The sequence below is a fragment of the Lampetra fluviatilis genome, chromosome 19, assembly GCF_964198595.1.
Source record: "Lampetra fluviatilis chromosome 19, kcLamFluv1.1, whole genome shotgun sequence".
Classification (NCBI taxonomy): domain Eukaryota; kingdom Metazoa; phylum Chordata; class Hyperoartia; order Petromyzontiformes; family Petromyzontidae; genus Lampetra; species Lampetra fluviatilis.
The window spans coordinates 8,557,925-8,579,930 of record NC_136293.1 but is presented as its reverse complement, the minus strand read 5'-3'; the positions used below and the strand labels follow the sequence as shown (position 1 = coordinate 8,579,930).

General features: G+C 48.7%; 1 protein-coding gene across 2 annotated transcripts; it reads right to left on the bottom strand.

Moving 5' to 3' along the window:
- Positions 1-206: 206 nt before the first annotated feature.
- GEMIN8 (gem nuclear organelle associated protein 8) lies at positions 207-21,206 on the bottom strand. 2 transcript variants are annotated; one of them, XM_078864953.1, is made up of 5 exons: positions 21,180-21,206; positions 4,385-4,524; positions 2,801-3,369; positions 1,813-1,886; positions 207-1,374 (listed from the first exon to the last, which is right to left on the bottom strand). In XM_078864953.1, exons 1-5 carry the CDS (start codon positions 21,189-21,191, stop codon positions 1,192-1,194), a joined length of 978 nt encoding a protein of 325 aa, XP_078721079.1. In that variant the 5' UTR covers positions 21,192-21,206; the 3' UTR covers positions 207-1,191. The 2 variants fall into 2 exon arrangements, with proteins under 2 accessions (XP_078721079.1, XP_078721078.1); XM_078864952.1 differs by lacking the exon at positions 21,180-21,206 and adding an exon at positions 6,007-6,084.
- Between the last annotated feature and the right edge of the window lie 800 nt (positions 21,207-22,006).

The window sequence follows — 22,006 nt, the reverse complement described above, 5'->3', positions numbered from 1 at the left end:
AGGCCTCAAAATGTCCCTCTTGAGGTGGGAGCTCCCGAGCGGTGCCATGAGCTTGCAACTGCAGGGCTGCGCCTTAATCTCGTCCGTTACTTCACAAGTATGCACTATAACAGCCTCCCTTAAACTAACGTCAGAGAAATTACGACAACGACGCGGTCAAGTTTTTATTTGTTTATTATTGAACCCTCAGAACTACATTTCCCACTGCACCTTTCAAAACATTCTAAATTACACACACGCATACAAAAAAAATACAAGCATCCCTCTCTTTTTGCCAACGTATACTGTTTGGGCAAGTACTATGAACAGTGCCTATTAAGGCTGGCGCAAAACAATGGCCAGCAGCCTTTGGCTTTCCAGTGACGATGTTGATCACTAAAACTGTGCTACCACTCTCCAAAAAAACAAAGATCCCCCGTATAACCTTAACAGACTGTTGAGCCAAGTGCTGTTAAGGAGTACTTATGAAGGCCGGCACGGTACACGAGAGGGTGGGGTGGCCAACACCACGCCCGACCGTCTTTGTCTCTCCAGTGGCGATGTTTTTACACACCGCACCAGGTACTCATTTGAGGCTGAGTCGACCTAGGGGAGGCCCAGGAGCGGTTCAGATAATCGTCACCGGTGTTGGCCGTGAGCGAGAATCGAACTCGGGTCGCCGGATTCATAGCACAGCGCGCGACCGCTCCTCACACATACAAATACACACATACACCACACTCAGTCTCACATAACAAACATACGTGCACACACAAACACCATACGGTGGAGAGGAATTTAACATTTAGAAACGGAGCAGCTAAAAATGTTGACATTTCAGCCGACGACACCGATGGAACACCCTGGTCGACTCACTCGTGTGAACGATAGGGATGCAGGAGTTCAGCCCGTCCACGAGCTGACGAAAGGTCACGTTTCAGGGTCACGATCACATCCAGGAATCGATTATCATTCCGTCCTGCAGCTGTACGTCCATTGACTCCATGTGCGTAATGGGGCCAGTGCCTTTCGGCCGGATGTGGGGCCATTAACTTGAGTTGGATGGACGCGAAGTTGAAAGACATGTAAGGGGACAGTATTTGAGTGAAAAAGTCCTCAAGGGGTGAAATGGACCGGCGCTCTCACTGGTAGCTGTGGCTGCGTGCCCAACGCTTGACTGGTGTTAATGGGCCAAGTGCCTGTCCGTCGCCGTCACAGCTTGAGTGGGATGATGGGCCAGTACTTTGGCCGCGTGCGGTCGCACTGCTGGTCAAACGACAGCTGCATCGCGGCCTCCAGCGCGAGGATCCGTACGCACGCCTCCTCGCCGTACAGACGCGCCATCTCGACGCGCCGACGCTCGCCCGGTCGTTCTTGTGGAGCCCGGCTACTCGCCTGCACGCGCACACGCAGAACGCAAAGATCCCCTGCGTTTAGCCGTCAACATGCTGTTGGGGCAAGTGCTGTTAGCGAGTACCTATGAAGGGCGTCACGGCACACGAGGGGGGGGTGGGGTGGCCACCACCACGCCCGGCCGCCTGCGCCTCCCCAGTGGAGAGGATTACACACCGCACCAGGTACTCATTTAAGGCCGAGTCTACCTAAGGAAGGCCCTGGACCGGTTCAGATAATCGTCACTGGTGTTGGCCGTGAACGGGAATCGAACTCGGGTCGCCAGCTTCGTAGCGCAGCGCGCTAACAACTACACTACCACTCCCCACACATGCAATGTACACACGCGGCTACACAAGCATGCAAGTGCACTTACGTACACACACATTGCTTGTGATGCGAGTTCCGTGTCAGACGAGTCGAGGTGAGCGAGCTCATTACCTGCCTCGCCCCCGGCGGCTCATCTGCCCACACCATTCCCTCCACTCGCTCATCTTCCTGCTCCTGCTCCAGCCCTGAGAGAGGGAGAGAGCACTGGCATTAGCGCCGATCACATATGGGTGCACATGTGCAATGACAATGATCCCCCAAATAGCTTTTGACAGACTGTTACGGCGAGTGCTTTTAGCGAGTGTACCCATGAAAGCTGATGAGGCACACACGAGGGGTTTGTGGACTCTCACGGATTTAACTAAAGCACAGCGGGATGCGATTCATAATTTAAAGAGTGCATGCAGTGCAGCAAACGCAGCCTGCAGAGGGCGCTATCAGCACAGAGAGGGCCTATCAATGCCACACTTCAAGAGACCAAATAACTTAACCCAGGCAACCAAACCCGAGTCCTATGGCTCTTTTTCAGGAGGGTCCTGCATGATATGACTTTAAATGAAGATGTCTTCGGCCAATTATCGTGGTGTTCATGCACTTTGGAGGAAAACCAGAGCGCCCAGAGAAAGCCCACGCTTGCAAGTTGGGCAACACTCCGTAACATATGGATTGGGCAGATGGAGATTAGTCCAGTTGCTGTTCCCCGCCTTCTCCTGGCGAGCCAGGGTATGGCAACTCGCCGCCCCACGGCAAGGGAGCTTCACAACATTTTGCGTGATCCACCAACCCTCACCTCCAGTGCTGGGTTACAGGTTTCGTGAGCCGCCGCCACCAGCATCACCTGGCTGAGAATGCATGGGCCACTGCAGAAATTGGTATTACCTAAGGCTGCAAAACTTTGGTAAAAAACGTCTGCCACCAATCACAACACCCCCTCTTCCTGATGACACCTACAACGCTTGCCTGCAAGATTCTAATGAGACGTGGGTCGTCGAGCGACAAGATGGATTCGATACCTAGGCGATAAAAGTTACGCGGGGTGCGACGCCTGCGGTGAGTGTGCGGTTGCGATGGGTCCGGCGCCTGGCTCATCGGCACTCACTCCTCTCCTCGCGGTGTCGCTCCGTCTCGGCGAAATACGCGCGCAGCTCGTCCGTGATCTCCACGTCGCTCTCCGCCTCCGATTCCAACTCGGACTCCGAATCCTCGTCTGGTTCTTCGCTCCTCAGATCCGGCACTTCCTCAATCAGTTGCTGCTGCCAATGCTGCCGCTGCTGCTGCTGCTGATTGTGGTGATGATGCTGCTGATGCTCTCTCTGATGCTCGGTAGCCTGTATCGAGAAGTGATGATGTTCTGGCACTTCCTCGTGCTTCTGATGATGCTGATGATAATGATGCTGCTGCTGCTGATTGTGGTGATGATGCTGCTGATGCTCTCTCTGATGCTCGGTAGCCTGTGTCGAGAAGTGATGATGTTCTGGCACTTCCTCGTGCTTCTGATGATGATGATGATGCTGATGATGATAATGATGCTGCTGCTGATGATGACGTCTCTGATGGCCGGCAGCTTGCGGAGGGTGTGATTGGGGGCCGTGGTGAGATGCAGCGTAGGGATGCGATGGATCGTACGGAAATGGGAGCCCGACTAGGCAGCTCCAGTCCAGGCCTTGCCTGTGCAGCGACAAAGAGAAAACAAATTCAACTCGGGAATAAAACAAATATAGAACATGAAGTGAGATTGGGCAGGACACATAGCTAGAAGGGATGAAGGCCGGTGGTCGAGACTAACGTTGGAGTGGCAGCCAAAGGAGAAAGCGCGCCCAAGAGGACGTCAACTATAGACACGGTGAGTGACATGAGCTTGTGAGAAGGTGCTAGGATTGCTACATTACAGGACTGGGAGATGGTGATGGCTTGGAGAGGCCTTCAATCCAGCAGTGGACAGAGTATGGCCGACGGTGATATAGGACTGGCTGGCTACATAGGCTGGTTGGATAGTTAGACATAGGGCTAATGGCTGGCTAGCTTGCGTATTTATGGGTCGTGTAGTGGGCTAGTTAGAGATCGTTATAGTGCCTGGCTGGTGTATTTATGGGTCGTGTAATGGGCTGGCTGGCTATTTAGGCATGGGGGAAGCGGCTGGGTGGTGTATCTATGGGTCGTGTAATGAGTTGGTTGGCTAGTTAGGCATGGGGTAGGTGGCTGGGCGGTGTATCTATGGGTTGTGTAATGCGCTGGTTGGCTAGATAGGCATGGGGGAAGTGGCTGGCTGGTGTATCTATGGGTCGTGTAATGTGCTGGCTGGCTAGTTAGGCATGAGGGAGGTGGCTGGGCAGTCTATCTATGGGTTGTGTAATGCGCTGGTTGGCTAGTTAGGCATGGGGTAGGTGGCTGGGCGGTGTATCTATGGGTCGTGTAATGTGCTGGCTGGCTAGTTAGGCATGAGGGAGGTGGCTGGGCAGTCTATCTATGGGTTGTGTAATGCGCTGGTTGGCTAGTTAGGCATGGGGGAGGTGGCTGGGCAGTCTATCTATGGGTTGTGTAATGCGCTGGTTGGCTAGTTAGGCATGGGGTAGGTGGCTGGCTGGTGTATCTATGGGTCGTGTAATGAGTTGGTTGGCTAGTTAGTCATGAGGGAAGTGGCTGGGCGGTGTATCTATGGGTCGTGGTAACGGCGCCCACTCACGCGGCCTCCGTCAGCGCTCTCCGCCGCGCGTTCCGGTGCCTCTGCGTCCAGGCCTGTGCGCCGCGGTAGTGGCTCCAGTAGCGCGCGTACACGGGGTGCGTGTACCACGCGGAGCCCCCCGTCGCAGCCGTCGCCTCTTCCTGCACGCCACAAAGACAAAGAAGCCCCCCCCCCCCCGTATCGCCTTGAGCAGAGTGTTGGGGCAAGTGCTGTTTGCGAGTAGTAGCACCTATGAAGGGCGGAAACGGCGCACGAGGGGGTGGGTTTCCAACACCGCGCCCGGCCGTCTTTGTCTCCCCTGGTGGCGATGTTTACACACTGCAACCAGGTACTTATTTGAGGCCGAGTCCACCTAGGGGAGGCCACACACACACACACGGGTTTGATGTCGGGGTCATTGAGTGGACATTGTCCGCCCCCTAAGGTTGCCAACTTTTCCCCACTTTAGGCCAAACCCCGGATATAGTTCTTGGTCAGCCTGTGTCTACTAAACACGCGCGGTACGAACATGGATGTTACTCTACGTTGAACTTCTTTCGCGCCGTACGTAGCCAAGCGTGCTGAAGGGAGGTGCCACACATCTCGGCACCAAATTGATTCTCAACATCCCGATGCAGATCTCCGGACAGGTGGCAACCGAAGTTGATACCTCATTCTCAGTCCACTGCTGGATGAAGGGGAGTCATTTGACGTAAACCTCACCACCGCTATCAGTGCGGGGTTAAGCGAAGTTGGGGAGCACGCACTTTGCTCCGCATCAACCTGTTTGTATGCACTTCAACACGCAGCCTTTCGCGACCAATAGCATCTGCAATTACAGGGTTTTTTGGGGCGTTAATCGCGTAAATGTATAAATGTCTCGTTAAACCCGCCACCACCCGACACAGCCAACTTAGTAAGGCTTGTCACGTAAACAGAACGTGGCCCATTCGTCACTGGTGCAGCACACCGCTGTGTTGGAGAGCAAAGCCACAGCATTTACAACCGATGACACGGACTTTTACGCGATCGAACCCAAACAAATCCTGTGTTCATGTTGTATGCACCACGGTGCAACACATCCACGCAATATTCAGGCTCGGCTTTGCTGATCTGACGAGGCCTCATTGTGGGCTCATCGTCACACAGCCGTCACCCTGCACACAGCCGTCACCCTGCACACAGCCGTCACCCTGCACACAGCCGTCACCCTGCACACAGCCGTCACCCTGCACACAGCCGTCACCCTGCCACGGCTAAACAAGCGATAATAGCACCACCACCACATCCTAGAACACAGCCTGAAGACGATTGTCCCACAATGTGGAGGAGCGGTGGTGCAGTGGTTAGCGCGCTACGCTGCGCTGTGAACCTGGCGACACAAGTTCGATTCCCGCTCACGGCCAACGCCCAGTGACGGTTATCGGGACCACCCCTAGGTCGACTCAGCCTCAAATGAGTACCTGGTGCGATGTGTAAACACCGTCACTAGGGAAACAAAGGCGACCGGGCGTGATGCTGGCCACCCACCCACTCGTGTGCCGTGCCGGCCTTTATAGCTGCTCGCTAACAGCACTTGCCCCTACAGTCTGTGAAGGCTACACGGGGGATCTTTGTCTTGCCGTGGCCACATGGCTCCTTACCTCCCGTCCTGCCATGGCTCCCCCGTGAGTCGGACAACGTGGGCGGTGAGGGGCCGCGACCATTTGCCCGCACGACTGTACCGGAGGTTCACATTGGAGACCGCCCCCTGCCCCGCCCCAGCTAAGGTACCGCGGCGATTTTGCAATTGTAAAGAGTAAGAGAAGCAAAGATTTTAGTAGTCCTAGATTTGAAGCTTTCGTGACTGCAATGATTCATATTCTTAGGTTTTTTCGGTAAAGTCACGTAGGTAAAAACATTAAAAAGTAAAATAAAAATAAAAATCACGACGTTTCGGAGGCAACACAAGCTTCCACCTGAAGACGGAAGCTTGTGTTGCCTCCGAAACGTCGTGATTTTTATTTTATTTTACTTTTTAATGTTTTTACCTACGTGACTTTACCGAAAAAACTTAAGAATATTTTAGTAGTCTTGGGTTTTCTTGGTTCTTTCGGTAAAGTCACGTAGAATAAAGTATAAAATATTGTTTTATTTTTATTACTTTATTATTTCTCTTCTACGTGACTTTACCGAAAGAACCAATAATATGAATCCCTGCAGTCACGAAAGCTTTAAATCGAAATTGAGTCTTTGGTTCTTTCGATAAAGTCACGTAACGTCGTGATATATTATTTTTAGTTTTGTTTTATTTTTCTACTGACGTGACTTTACCGAAAGAACTAAAGAGAATGGATTTTCTGCAGTCACGAAAGATTAAAATCAAGAAAGATGTTCATCTTTTGTAGGTTTTTTTTTATGGGGGGCAAATAGCCGCCATTGCACATAAATTGGGATTAATTAGTCGTGAATTATTGTATGGAACTTTCTATCCCCCCCCCCTCTCACCACCCGGCAGGAATGGGAAAATATTTTCTGGAGCTCAGCCCGAGACAGCTCCTTCGCTGAATAAGTGAATATTCGCCACTAATAACCGTAAATATTATTGTGTAAGACCGTCAAGATTTTTTTTAAACATCTTCAAAATAAGAATAAAATACACAATAATTTACGATAAAAAAACAACGAAATAATTAAACTGAGAGTTCATTGAGATGTCAATCTTTTTCATGCGAGATCTTATATTTCACATCCAAATGTACGGCGCAAAGCGTGTCAACAATGAACGCCATCAATATCACGGCCACCATCATCCACACACCATCAATACAATCCACACAACAACAACCGCCATTCGCCACTAAGTGACGGTGACGTCACAAACGGCGCTTGTGCCAGGCTAGGTGCACATTAAAGGCCACGTGAAGTGTCGAACGCCCGCTGGCAGGAGGTCACGGGAGCAGACTCAGGTGGTGCCATGGGTCGACTGAGATGACTGGCCGATGCACCACCTGTGCCCCCCGACCGTGATAACTTAACCACACATCACCACCACCATCACGAGAATCCACACACAACTACCAGATCAACAAAGACAAAGATCCCCCGTGTAGCCTTCGCATACTATTGGGGCAAGTGATGTTAGCGAGCACCTATGAAGGCCGGAACGGCACACGAGGGAGTGGGGGATGGCCAGCACCACGCCCGGCCGCCTTTGTCTTCCTAGTGGCAATGTGGTTACACATCGCACCAGGTACTAATTTGAGGCTGAGTCGACCTACGGGAGGCCACCACCATCACAACAACCCACACATCACCACCATCGCGCATCATTATCGACATTATCACCACCACACGCGGCACCATTTCCACCAACATCACATCCTTGTCCCCATCGCTCACCACCACGTGGCACCATCACACGCGCCTTCACTTACACCATTATCTTCCATCTCCTCTGCTTGTTTCTGCCAGTGAGCGGTCATATCCTGTGCCCGCTTCTGATTTCCTTCCTGTGCTCATTCAACTTCGCCTGCATCCTCTCCCGTGCATCCCTATTGTCCTTAATCACCAACATCACCATCACTCACCATTACCACCACCAACCTCATCACTCACACTCACACCAATATCATCACTACTATCCACACACACACACAGAAACCACCATCACCACCAACCACACACCCACCCACCACCACCATCATCATGCTCCTTACATCACTGCCATGGCCACATCCATCGCCTGCAGCCACGCAGACACCATCAGCACCACACTCTTGTGCCCGCGTGGCTGGGACACGTTCCAGACACGCGAGCGCAATCATTCATGTCGATGCCATTTTATCTTTGACGCCACACGGGCGACCACGGAGGTCCGTTTTGCCATGGCCACACATTTCTCTTTGTCCCCTCCATTATCTCTGTCATTTAATAGCCATTGATTTCACGCCCAGGTCGCCTCGGTTGGCCTTTGTCTGCTGTGAATGGCGAGGCGGCTGATATTGTCCACTTGAGCGTGGAAGCAGACACTGCTCTGACAATGCTGTCTTGCGTTGTGTTTTTTTTGTCCTTAAATTTATATAAAATTTAAACTTTATTCAGAAGTCAAAGTGTCTCTCTGTTTAAACGAGGAGATGCAGTTGTATTTTTTAAAAATATATTTCTGATATTTTACTTCCCAATTTTATTCTTGGCATGTCTTGAGACGGAGACTCCGTTTTGGATCTCTCGCAGGACTGTTACAACCCCCCTTCGTGATAGATTGTAAAAACCGCCCGCGGAAGTGGACAACACAGAGTTACCCCAAAGATACCTTAAGTGACCTGTGGTCCACACGGCAAGAGGCCAGCACCTCCCCACCCGCTCTGCCACCGAGAGTATGTATGTTCGTCGCATAACAGTGACATTGATCATTGGTAATTCTTGGAGATGGAATTTTGCCAAATTAAGAGCTAAACAAATACGATTTAAACAATAATCAGTTTGCTTAAAGGCTGACGGATGAAAGTCTTATGTCATTCTACGTGGCGAGGCAGAGGAGGTGGCCAGGAGATGGCAGCAAAGCAGTGTGTTTTGTTCCCAAACAACACATTTCACTTGGATCGATATACGTGAATTGAATCCATCTGTGTGGCCCTCTGAGCGCTATCCCCTCGCACGCTTGTTTTCTCCAGGTGCTCTCTCACACGAAGCCAAATACTCACACGTGGAATTGGGCAAACATCGAAATGCAGAAGCCCCTAAAAAATGGGCCCTGGGGTTCATATCGGCTTTCCTGTATACAGGGCAATATTTTTTATTATTGCTCGGAGGTAAAGCGGTGGTGGGCAGTGGTTAGCGCACCCCACTATAATGCTGGTCAACTCAGTTAGATTCCAGGCCACGGCTAACTTTAATGAGTGGCAAATAATATCTGAACCGGGCACCGGCCCCTGCACTTTTACCGCAGGCGAGGTATGGCCAAGCAACTCTCGGAGTGGGGGAGGAGGCCTCCATCCAGCAGTGGAGTGACAACAAGGGATGTCAATGTACATTCAAAACACCTCTTCTCCTAAGCCTTCATTCATGTCGTTGCTGTGGCCTCCTGTCTGGGGGCGAGGCGCCACGCGTTTCTTTTGGCGACAAAACGATTCCACTTCAATCGCACAACCCAACCCTTGAAACAGAAGAGGTGTGGGTGGGGTGGTGCGTCTTATCATCCGGAGAATACGACGGTAGCTCAAGAAAGCAGAAACACTCCACACATTCGTCCTTAGAAGAAGAAGAAAACGATATATACAGTGATAGGTGACGTTCTGCGCTATGACCCCATCTGTGCTATGAAGGGCCATTGCCCAAAACGTCGCCTTTTTAAAATTAAGGCCACATTTTCTTGGTTCTTTCGGTAAAGTCACGTAGAAGGAAAATACGTGACTTTACCGAAAGAACCAAGAAGATGAATCCCTGCAGTCACGAAAGCTTTAAATCGAAATTTAAGGCCACATTGTTATTGACGAATGCCTTGACTTTGTTTTGTTTGTTCCTGTGCACCTTTGCCGACGCTGCAAGCAGAAGCAGCTTGACCAAATAATTCGCTTAAGAAAACAAAGTTTATTACAAAGCCTGCAGCAGTTGCTCAAGAAGCATGCCTTGCGTGTGATTTGGGTTATTTATCCTGTCGTTTTAAAGTACCGTATGTTCCGTATTATAATAGGAACTTTTACCCCCCAATGCTTTTCAAATAAAAAGTTGGGGTGCATCTTATGCAGTAGTGTGTGTGTGTGTGATCAGCTTTCCCAGCAACCCGAGTTCGAATACCGCTCACGGCCAACACCAGTGATCTGTGACCCATGCTGGGCCTACCTTAGGTCAACTCAGCCTTAAATGAGTACCTGATGCGGTGTGTAAAAAGACTACAACTGGGGAGACAAAGGTGGCCGGATGTGGTGTTGGTCACATCCGGCCATCTCGTGGCCCGTGCCAGCCTTAACAGGTGCTCGCTAATGGTACTCGCTTCAATAGTGTGTCAAAAGTTATACGGGGGGGCGGTCTTTGCCTTTGCATACTTTGACACCGGGCACAAGTTTTTGGTGCGTCCACTTTCTGAAGAATACGGCAAATCCATTCCATTAATGGGTCTATATAGGTGCGTGGGTCGGGTTCTGTGCGTGGAAGTGCATTCCATTGTCGTGATGTGGGGGGGGTTAGTCTGAAATCACGCGAGCGAGACTAAGGACCTCATGCTTGCCTCCCATTCATATTCACACCTCGCCAAATCCACAAAGCAAGATGGTACATGCCGGGACGTGATGGTACATGCTTGGGTATGATGGTTTGTTTTGTATTGACGTGATAGTATGGGTCTATACATGATGGGTATCTTTCGAGACAAGATAGTATATGACGAGACACGATGGTCCTTGCAAATATATGGCGGCTTATGTGAAGGTATGTATCACATGAACAACAGGCATCAGAATGCACGTGAGACGGAGAGTCAGACGAGGAGGCACGCTTTCGTCAGAGTTATTCACAGCAGAATTATAAGATGCTGGTCCAAAAATGTATGGGAAACGTAAATAAACTAATAGGAATGGAGAAAATATGAATATTCTCAGATTAAATTTCGATTTAAAGCTTTCGTGACTGCAGGGATTCATCTTCTTGGTTCTTTCGGTAAAGTCACGTAGAAGGGAAGTAATAAAATAATAAAAATAAAACATAATAAAACAATTCTCACGACGTTTCGGCCACAACGCAAGCAGCCATCCTCAGGCGAAGAATGAAACACCCCAAGCTTGGAGCGTATATTTAAGCTGGGTTAGAGGGGGGGGAGGTGGGAAGAAGAGCGCCTAAACAAAATAATTTGCATATCAAGAGGAATTCAGCATATGGAAAATGCGTAGGAGGTGGGCGGGGGGGGTTCCAAATCAATACTATGCCCGTGCATTATGCAGGATTAGCAGCATCAAAGGGGGGGGGGGGAAGGGGGGGAGCATTAACAAAGGAAAGGAATGTTAATAGTATGTAGCTGTAGTTACTAAACAACCACGTAAAAAACTACAGTATAAACTGCATGACAAACTAAAGTATAAACTACATAGCATCATCAGTAAACTTACTATACTCTACAATAAGCTGAGTTACTAACAGTAAGTAATACATGAAAAAATTCTACGTTGTAAAAAATTATATAATATGCTTCTATCTAAACTTTATTCTCTTACATCACACGCGTCTATACCGTACTATATACTTCCATAGGCAAAACCAACATTAAATTACATACTGTATTGCTATAAACCACCCTATACCTTATACATTTTTAATATAACACTATGTATTATTCTACCCACCCTAATGTGTATCAAAATGGTTTATTACGTCCTTCCAGTGATTGCTAAGCCAGAATCCATCTTCTCGGTTAAAATTGTCTCTGTGTTTGTAAATGTGGATCGCCTCATGTACGAATCTCTCATGATAGCCAGATGGCTTGCAGAGAACCTCTGTCTTGGAGAAGTCAATGTCATGTGAGCCCACTGAGTTGTAACAGTGATCTGCCACGGCTGAGGTGTTTGTCCTACAGTGTTTCAGGTCAGCTTTATGTTCACGGATGCGGTCCGAGACATGTCGTTTGGTTTCCCCAATGTAACTGCTACCACAGAGGCAACTTAGTTTGTAGACACCAGGGTACTGTATGTCTGGAACCACATCTTTTACAGACGGTACCAGATCACGGATTTTATGTACTGTGTTGAATCGGACCTGGATCTTGTGTTTAATCAGGATTTTGGAGATCTTTTTTTTTTTTTTGTGACCCCAGCAATGTAGGGTAAGGTGATGGTCTTGAAAGGCTCCTCAACAGGATCCTTCTTGGTGGTTGGAGTGATGGCTTTGCGGATTGTGTAGTCGGAGTAACCATTAGCCTTAAGAGCTTGGCGTACGTGTTTGAGTTCACTGGAAATGTGTTCATGGTCGGAGATGCATTGGGCTCTATGATATAGAGTCTTGATGAGGGAATTCTTCTGGGATGGATGGTGGTGGGAATCCGGTTTTAGATAAGCATCCGTGTGGGTGGCTTTCCTGTAGACAGAGTGGCTCATTGAACCATCAGGTCTCCTTTTGATTAGGACATCCAATAATGCACGGGCATAGTATTGATTTGGAACCCCCCCCGCCCACCTCCTACGCATTTTCCATATGCTGAATTCCTCTTGATATGCAAATTATTTTGTTTTGGCGCTCTTCTTCCCACCTCCCCCCCCTCTAACCCAGCTTAAATATACGCTCCAAGCTTGGGGTGTTTCATTCTTCGCCTGAGGATGGCTGCTTGCGTTGTGGCCGAAACGTCGTGAGAATTGTTTTATTATGTTTTATTTTTATTATTTTATTACTTCCCTTCTACGTGACTTTACCGAAAGAACCAAGAAGATGAATCCCTGCAGTCACGAAAGCTTTAAATCGAAATTTAACCGCCTCTACGGGGAGGGTTTCCACATAACTTTGAGATCCTTCAACAAGCTCCGGGACAAGAAGGCTCAGCTAATCGAGTCTCTCACCTTTCTGAAGAGATGCCGCGACTCTAAGGTAATACCGAACGCATTTACACTAACATCTGCTGCTGTAACTTCTTCTAATGCGAAACGAATTCTGTCTAGAACTAGCTTAGCTCTTATCTCAGAGAAAATCAGACTTACGCGCACCGAACTAGATCAGTTAGACAAGACACTCTACAAATCACACTTATCCTTGAGTGCAACAATGTCCACATCGGATTGGGAACATGTGGAAAAAATGACTGCCTCTTCAGCTGCCGCTATGTCGACTAAATGTAAGGACAACTTGATTTCCAAATTCAACCGCCTCTCAAACAAGAAACCGGACCCACACATTGAAAAGCTAGATGTTAACAAAGTCGTAATTAATCGCAGTAACAGTCCTATTTCTGAAGGTTTGAAATCCGTTTTAGCTAAAGGACTAAACTTTGCAGTCACACCTAGACACATACCAGTTAATGATATAATTGCTCGAGTAGATGTAGCTCTCAAGGGCTTGAGTCACATCGCTGCAGACGTAGCAAGATCGGAAATCTCTGTAACCCTCAAAAACGCTAAGATGCCAGCTAGCAACATCAGCAAAGATGAGCGTTTTGAATTAGCTCAATTAAAAAAGAGGGATGACATTGTCATCCTCTCAGCCGACAAAGGCAATGCCACTGTCATCATGGACAAAATAGAATACAACAACAAAATTCAAGAACTACTCACCGATGGCAGCTATACAAAAATAAAAAGAGACCCCACCAACAGCCTCGTCTCCAAAACCAACAACATCATTTCTGCTTCAACCGCATTAATTGATCAGACCAAACAGTTCTCGTTGAAACCTTCTGCAGCCAGGCCACCAAGATTGTACGGCTTGCCAAAGATACATAAAGAAGATACACCTCTTCGTCCCATTGTCTCTACTATCAACTCCCCGACTTACAAACTGGCTCGTTTTTTGTCCGAAATCCTACGGCCTTTCACTGGAAAAACCACCTCTGCAGTACTAAACTCTACTGACCTGGTATCAACAATCAAGGGGATTGCCCTGTCCCCAGACGACCTGCTTGTCAGTTTTGATGTGGTTTCCTTGTTCACCAAGGTGCCTGTGCCTGACACCATCGCAATCATTGAAGACTTGGTTCATCAAGGACTGAATGCTGGGGTACCCCCCCTGGTGAGACACTGCTTAACCAATACATACTTCACCTGGAATGGAACCTTCTACAAGCAAATTGAGGGCACCCCAATGGGCTCCCCCTTATCTCCGGTTGTAGCCAACATCTTCATGGAGAAATTTGAGACGGACGCCATCCAGACTGCCACTCTACGCCCGACCTTATGGAAGAGGTACGTAGACGACACTTTTGTCATCTGGCCACATGGCCGGCCTGCTCTAGACCAATTTCTCGACCATATCAATTCCATACACCCAGCCATCAGATTCACCATGGAAGTCGAAAATGATGGCAAGCTACCCTTTTTGGATGTCCTAATCAAAAGGAGACCTGATGGTTCAATGAGCCACTATGTCTACAGGAAAGCCACCCACACGGATGCTTATCTAAAACCGGATTCCCACCACCATCCATCCCAGAAGAATTCCCTCATCAAGACTCTATATCATAGAGCCCAATGCATCTCCGACCATGAACACATTTCCAGTGAACTCAAACACGTACGCCAAGCTCTTAAGGCTATTGGTTACTCCGACTACACAATCCGCAAAGCCATCACTCCAACCACCAAGAAGGATCCTGTTGAGGAGCCTTTCAAGACCATCACCTTACCCTACATTGCTGGGGTCACAAAAAAGATCTCCAAAATCCTGATTAAACACAAGATCCAGGTCCGATTCAACACAGTACATAAAATCCGTGATCTGGTACCGTCTGTAAAAGATGTGGTTCCAGACATACAGTACCCTGGTGTCTACAAACTAAGTTGCCTCTGTGGTAGCAGTTACATTGGGGAAACCAAACGACATGTCTCGGACCGCATCCGTGAACATAAAGCTGACCTGAAACACTGTAGGACAAACACCTCAGCCGTGGCAGATCACTGTTACAACTCAGTGGGCTCACATGACATTGACTTCTCCAAGACAGAGGTTCTCTGCAAGCCATCTGGCTATCATGAGAGATTCGTACATGAGGCGATCCACATTTACAAACACAGAGACAATTTTAACCGAGAAGATGGATTCTGGCTTAGCAATCACTGGAAGGACGTAATAAACCATTTTGATACACATTAGGGTGGGTAGAATAATACATAGTGTTATATTAAAAATGTATAAGGTATAGGGTGGTTTATAGCAATACAGTATGTAATTTAATGTTGGTTTTGCCTATGGAAGTATATAGTACGGTATAGACGCGTGTGATGTAAGAGAATAAAGTTTAGATAGAAGCATATTATATAATTTTTTACAACGTAGAATTTTTTCATGTATTACTTACTGTTAGTAACTCAGCTTATTGTAGAGTATAGTAAGTTTACTGATGATGCTATGTAGTTTATACTTTAGTTTGTCATGCAGTTTATACTGTAGTTTTTTACGTGGTTGTTTAGTAACTACAGCTACATACTATTAACATTCCTTTCCTTTGTTAATGCTCCCCCCCTTCCCCCCCCCCTTTGATGCTGCTAATCCTGCATAATGCACGGGCATAGTATTGATTTGGAACCCCCCCCGCCCACCTCCTACGCATTTTCCATATGCTGAATTCCTCTTGATATGCAAATTATTTTGTTTAGGCGCTCTTCTTCCCACCTCCCCCCCTTCTAACCCAGCTTAAATATACGCTCCAAGCTTGGGGTGTTTCATTCTTCGCCTGAGGATGGCTGCTTGCGTTGTGGCCGAAACGTCGTGAGAATTGTTTTATTATGTTTTATTTTTATTATTTTATTACTTCCCTTCTACGTGACTTTACCGAAAGAACCAAGAAGATTCTCAGATTAGTTGATGCCATTCTTTATAAGAACCAAAGGGCATGATCTTCAGCAAATTATTAGAAACATTTAATACGGTTACTTTCTTTCGCAGGGTGTGTTGAGACAGACATCACTATATCAAAGTCCTAAGTCCCATTAAACGTTTGCTGGTCCAATCGTTTCGGTTAATAAATCCACTTCTCTCATAGGAGCGTCCATCCCTGTGGAGAATACAGTATAAGCAACACAATAATTAAGCAGACAATATACCGCCTTCACATAAACCTCCCCTCCACAGAGGCCATTTGAAGTATTTTGTAAACATTTTATCAGCCACACGGCCTTTTGGGAATGCGTCATTTCTGCAGCGTTGGTTCAACACGAGCTAAACTCTGGACAGGTGCCCATCTTCATCGTCTCATCGGCAGATTCGGGCTTGCTTGAACCAATGTTTGTGAACTGCCCGACCTCTGTAGGCAAAGGCACTCTCCGTTAGATGTTATGGGCCGTAGTTTGATGATGAAAGCGCTTAACGGTGTCTTCTTGTTCGGATGTATTTGTAGTTCGTCGGGTGTTGCTACTGCCATCCCCGGTGACCCAGGTCACTCTTGCAAGTGATACTTTATCTTTGTTCCTTGGGTTCTCGCCCGGTTAAACGAAATAAACTTAACAGAAAACAATCACTCGCTTCTGTCTCCGCTTTCCTTTCACTCTTTTATACTCCGTTCCTGTTTTAGTGTTTTACATTTTACAACTTCCCTCCGTCTGTCCGTCCATAGCGGTGGGGCTGTATATGTATGATTACTCTGTTAACAAAAAAAACGATCCAATATGAACGAAACAAAAATTAAAACATATTTTGCTGTTTTGGATTGAATTGATTCAAGACCGGTTGAATTGATCTAAGGGTTGCCATCAACTCCTAACATACCAAGCATGGTTTCTTGGCATGTGGTGATCCACATCGATTGATGCAAACACTTCTCTTCATCAAGTTAATGCATTGCTCATTTATGTGCCAGGGAGAAGGGTCATTGCCAAAAACGTCGCCTATTGTATATGTTTACTTTTAAGGCCACAAGAGTTATTGACGAACGTGTTGAGTGCCTTTGTTATAATCCAGAGGGGTCACATTTAACGTTTTCTTTTATAAACATGTGAGATGTTACGTATAAAAACTTGGTCGAAAAGAGGAAAGTGGGTGCGGGGGGGTGGTCGGTGGGGGCTGGTGGAAAGTGCCACTGTGCTTGAAGCCCCCCCAGAAATTGCAAACGAACAGAGCAAAAAAGCGATTCCGCATCCTCATTCATTCAGAAAGGCGAATTTCTGTGCCCATATGTGCCGCTGAACGGGAGGTGACGGGTTTGGGCTTGGTGACGTTACCGGCACAATTGCGCGTCACGATGGGGGCGTGGCTTGTAATGGGTTTCCCGCATTCGCGAGGCAGGAATGTGTGGGCGGACACCACATTCAAACGCGTCCGTGCAATCGAGCACAATACAATAGAAGGAGCGGATCATAATTTGATACTTGGTTAATGGTCTTCATAATTGACTCATCGCAACAACTCCATTGACAATGTAGATACAGTGTCAGGGTTGAGCACTTATCTGTTGTAAGAAGAGGCTGATTTCGACACCTGTGGGTTTCGCCTAATTCCCCAACGTGGAAACTGCTCCCTTGAAATATATAAATAAAAATATATCCCCGTGCCAGCGTGGCTAAGGGTTTTGTTTTTGGTCAGGCGTTTCTGTATTGTCTAGTGGAGGTAACGCATCTCTGTGGGTCAGCGTGCTTACGTGAATGCCATTCAAATGAAATGAATACCAATTCAAGGATTCCGATTGCGATACATTCCAAGACAGAAACTGAGGCTACTGGCAGACTCACGGATTTTAGACATTGCCAGATGAATATAAAATTAGACATTTTTGTCAATCCACTGCTAAATGAGGGCCTCCCACGCCATGCGGGTCGTGGCGGCTCTTTAACCAGGCAGTGTGGGTTGATGAAAATACCACAGTGTAATAACAATATAGTATTTGACTGGGGGAGTGGTGGCGCAGTGGTTAGCGCACTGTGCCATGAACCCGTCGACATCAGTGGCGATCAAGCGATATCTGATCTCAGTCCTAGTCCCCTTCCCCTAATTCACTAACCCGCACTGACCAGTGTGGTGAAGTATGGTCAAACAACTTTCGTCCAGTCGTGAAATGACACGAGGCCGTAAGTAAATATAGTCAAAAAGCTTGTCTTACTCATCATATTATTACGACTAACTGGGTATCAGAGGTATTTAGTGCGTGAAGCATAACGCATTGTGGCTGGGGAAATGTTAGTGGTAATTATGTAGTAATAATTATTCACATCAGCACTGGCGCGTGTTCACGCGACTTGATACGACCGCATTATAATTGTCCCCGCAGGCCGTGGCTAATCACCTACCATTAAGGGCCCCCTGTCAGGAGGGTGAAGTGTGCGTGCGTGCATGATGTGTGTGTGTGTGGTCTGTGTGGTGTGTATTGTGTGTGTGGTGTGAGGTGTGTATTGTGTGTGGTGTGTATGGTGTGTGTGGTGTGTATGGTGTGTGAGGTGTAAGGATGTGGGTGGTGTGTATTGTATGTGTGGTGTGTATTGTGTGTGTGTGGTGTGTATTGTGTGTGTGGTGTGAGGTGTGTATTGTGTGTGTGGTGTAATGTGTGTGTGGTGTAAGGTGTGGGTGGTTGGGTGGTGTGCGGTGTGTGGTGGTGTAAGGTGTGTGCGGTGTGTGGAGGTGTAAGGTGTGTGGTGGTGGTGGTAGGTGGTCTTAAGGTGTGTGGTGGTGTGAGGTGGTGTGAGGTGTTTGCGGTGTGTGGTGGTGTAAGGTGGTGTAAGGTGTATGTCGGTGTGGTGTGAGGTGGTGTAAGATGTGTGCGGTGTGTGGTGGTGTAAGGTGGTGTGAGGTGGTGTAAGGCGGTGTGTGGTGGTGGGTGTGGGTGTGGTGTGAGGTGTTTGCGGTGTGTGGTAGTGTAAGGTGGTGTAAGGTGTGTGAGGTGGTGTGTGTGGGTGTAAGATGTGTGGTGGTGTAAGGTGGTGTAAGGGGGGTGTGGTATGAGGTGGGGTGTGAGGTGGTGTGGTGTATGTGGTGTAAGGTGAATGTGGTGTAAGGTGGTGTAGGGTGTGTGTGGTGTGAGGTGGTGTGGTGTATGTGGTGTAACGTGAATGTGGTGTAAGGTGGTGTAGGGTGTGTGTGGTGTGAGGTGGTGTGGTGTATGTGGTGTAAGGTGAATGTGGTGTAAGGTGGTGTAGGGTGTGTGTGGTGTGAGGTGGTGTTGTGTATGTGGTGTAAGGTGAATGTGGTGTGAGGTGGTGTAAGGTGTGTGTGGTGTGAGGTGGTGTGGTGTATGTGGTGTAAGGTGAATGTGGTGTGAGGTGGTGTAAGGTGTGTGTGGTGTGAGGTGGTGTGGTGGTGTGGGGTTATGGGGGGGGGACGGTGCCCCTCCTTCCACTCGCTATGGAAACCATCTGGTTGCCATAGACGCCACGGGGTGGTGTTGATAATTGAATGCACACCTGTGTCTCCGCAGGGGCGGGAGACCCATTCCCTGTGTACAGGGTGCTCCAGATGTCTTGTGACCCACAGCTTCATTGACCCATAACACGTGTTGCCCTTTGCATATCCATTTCTGTTTGCAATAACTCTTATGAACGAACGAATAACCATTACTTAATTTTTTAAAGGACCATTACATGGGGGTCACAAGACATCTGGATACTGCACAGACACAAACAGAATAATAATGTATAATATACAACCTCTTGTCAATCCACTGCTGGATGAAGGCATTGCACCCCAAAGCTCTCTCGGTATGTCGCGTCTGTGGGGGTTGGTGAAGGTCAGCGGCGGGTGGGCAGGCTATGTGGATAGTGCTGTTTGTTGCTGACCCAATGTGTTTATCACAAGCAAAGTGCACACTGCTCCCTCGCAATACCAATGCTGGACTCGCCGGTGACGTTACCACGGCGCCTGTGCCAGGCTAGGTGCACTTTGAGGCCACGCGCACATATTTTACGCTGCGTGTGCACGTCATCTGCAGATGATGCACCATCATCACCCATCATCACCCATCATCATCACCACCCATCACCATTATCATCACCCATCATCATCACCACCCATCACCATCATCATCACCACCCATCACCCATCATCACCACCCATCACCCATCATCACCCATCATCATCACCACCCATCACCATCATCATCACCACCCATCACCCATCATCACCACCCATCACCATCATCACCCATCATCATCACCACCCATCACCCATCATCACCCATCATCATCACCACCCATCACCATCATCACCCATCATCATCACCATCATCATCACCACCCATCACCCATCATCATCACCCATCATCATCACCACCCATCATCATCACCACCCATCATCATCACCCATCATCATCACCCATGATCATCATCATCACCACCCATCACCATCATCATCACCACCCATCACCCATCATCACCACCCATTACCATCACCACCACCAATCATCACCCATCATCACCACCACCCATCATCACCCATCATCATCACCCATCATCACCACCACCCATCATCACCCATCATCACCACCCATCACCCATCATCACCCATCATCATCACCACCCATCACCACCCATCATCACCACCCATCATCATCACCCATCATCATCACCACCCATCACCCATCATCACCACCACCCATAATCAATCATCATCATCATCACCCATCATCATCACCCATCATCACCACCCATCATCATCACCCATCATCATCACCAATGCCCCCCCCCCCCCTCTTTCGCATTGAGTCTTGGTACAGTCCAAAATGACCACGTGACCCTTCCACCCCGCCCCCTCTCTGCGGTTGATAAGTGGGGTTGCGAAGCAACGGAGAACAACCCAACGCCGTGCTTCTGATTGGCTGCGCGGGTATTTAACGTCGCCATTCAATTGCTTTGTCTGGGCATCCCTCCTCCTCCCCCTTTCAGACCCCACTTACCCCTCCCCCACCCCCTCCTCTTATCCCACGAGGCCCCTCCCCTCACCCTCCCTAACTCCTTTGCTCATCTCTCACCCCCCGAAACCTTTAGCCTGAACCCAGCAGCCCCCTCCCCTCGTCCCCTGGACCCCCCCCCCCTCATCTCCCTACCCCCCCCCCCATTCCTTATCCCCCTAACCCCCTCTCCTCACTCCGGCAACAGCCTCTGCCCTCATCCCATTAACCTCTCCCCCCCTCCCCTCACACACCCACCCATCCCCCCTCCTCTCATCCATCACCCCGGTCTCACGTCCCCCCCTCCCCACCTCTTCACCTTTAATTTCGACCCAAGCTCACCATCAGTAGCATCGGCCATCATATATCCACTGCTGGATGAAGGAATCCCCAAAAGCCATGGCCATTATCTCCCCGGTTGCTGCGACAATCCGTCTCCCTCTCGCGCACGAGCTGATCTTCATTGCTCCGTCTCCTGCGCGGTGGTCGTCTCTCGGGCGTTTGATCCCTGCTTTGGCTGCCACTCCGTGACCAGTCTCCACAATCGGCGTGACCCAAAGCCCCACTTTACATACCATTCTGCCAGCCACGCCCCTCACCCTCCCAGCCCCGCCCCTCACCTTCCCAGCCCCGCCCCTCACCCTCCCAGCCCCGCCCCCACCCTCCCAGCCCCGCCCCTCACCCTCCCAGCCCCGCCCCTCACCCTCCCAGCCCCGCCCCTCACCCCCAATTGACCCCTCCCCCCTCCTCCATGAATCCATGATTTGTCACGATTCCTGCTTCGATCCGATTCACGAGTTTGGTTCACATTAAATAACAAAACAACTCAACAGATTTGTCAATCACATTTAAATAGTAACGAACTGCATACGTGCATTGAATAGATTTCTTATTTTTCTTAGTGCTGTGAATCACGCAAAAGTACAGCACATACCAATAAAACATAACGAATTCATACACTGCGCTCGCTGTAAACCTTGGACTCGATATAACAAAACGAATCGTTGGATGATTGTAAAACACCGAGGTGTAACGATTCGTAAATTAAATCGATTCTCACACTCATGAATTACACCAGAAGGAATAGTTTCTTTCCGTTTAATTTGTATCGCGAACATGGAGTCACTTACTGAATCGAATCGTGTCCCGGAATCGGTAAAATCAACGGT

Coding starts and splice junctions, on each gene's coding strand:
- GEMIN8 (XM_078864952.1), bottom strand. CDS start 6,069: ATGGTCGCGGCCCCTCACCGCCCACGTTGTCCGACTCACGGGGGAGCC. Junction 3,370..4,384: donor AGAGCGCTGACGGAGGCCGC/GTGAGTGGGCGC, acceptor GTCGCTGCACAG/GCAAGGCCTGGACTGGAGCT. Junction 1,375..1,812: donor AGCCGCCGGGGGCGAGGCAG/GTAATGAGCTCG, acceptor GTGCGCGTGCAG/GCGAGTAGCCGGGCTCCACA.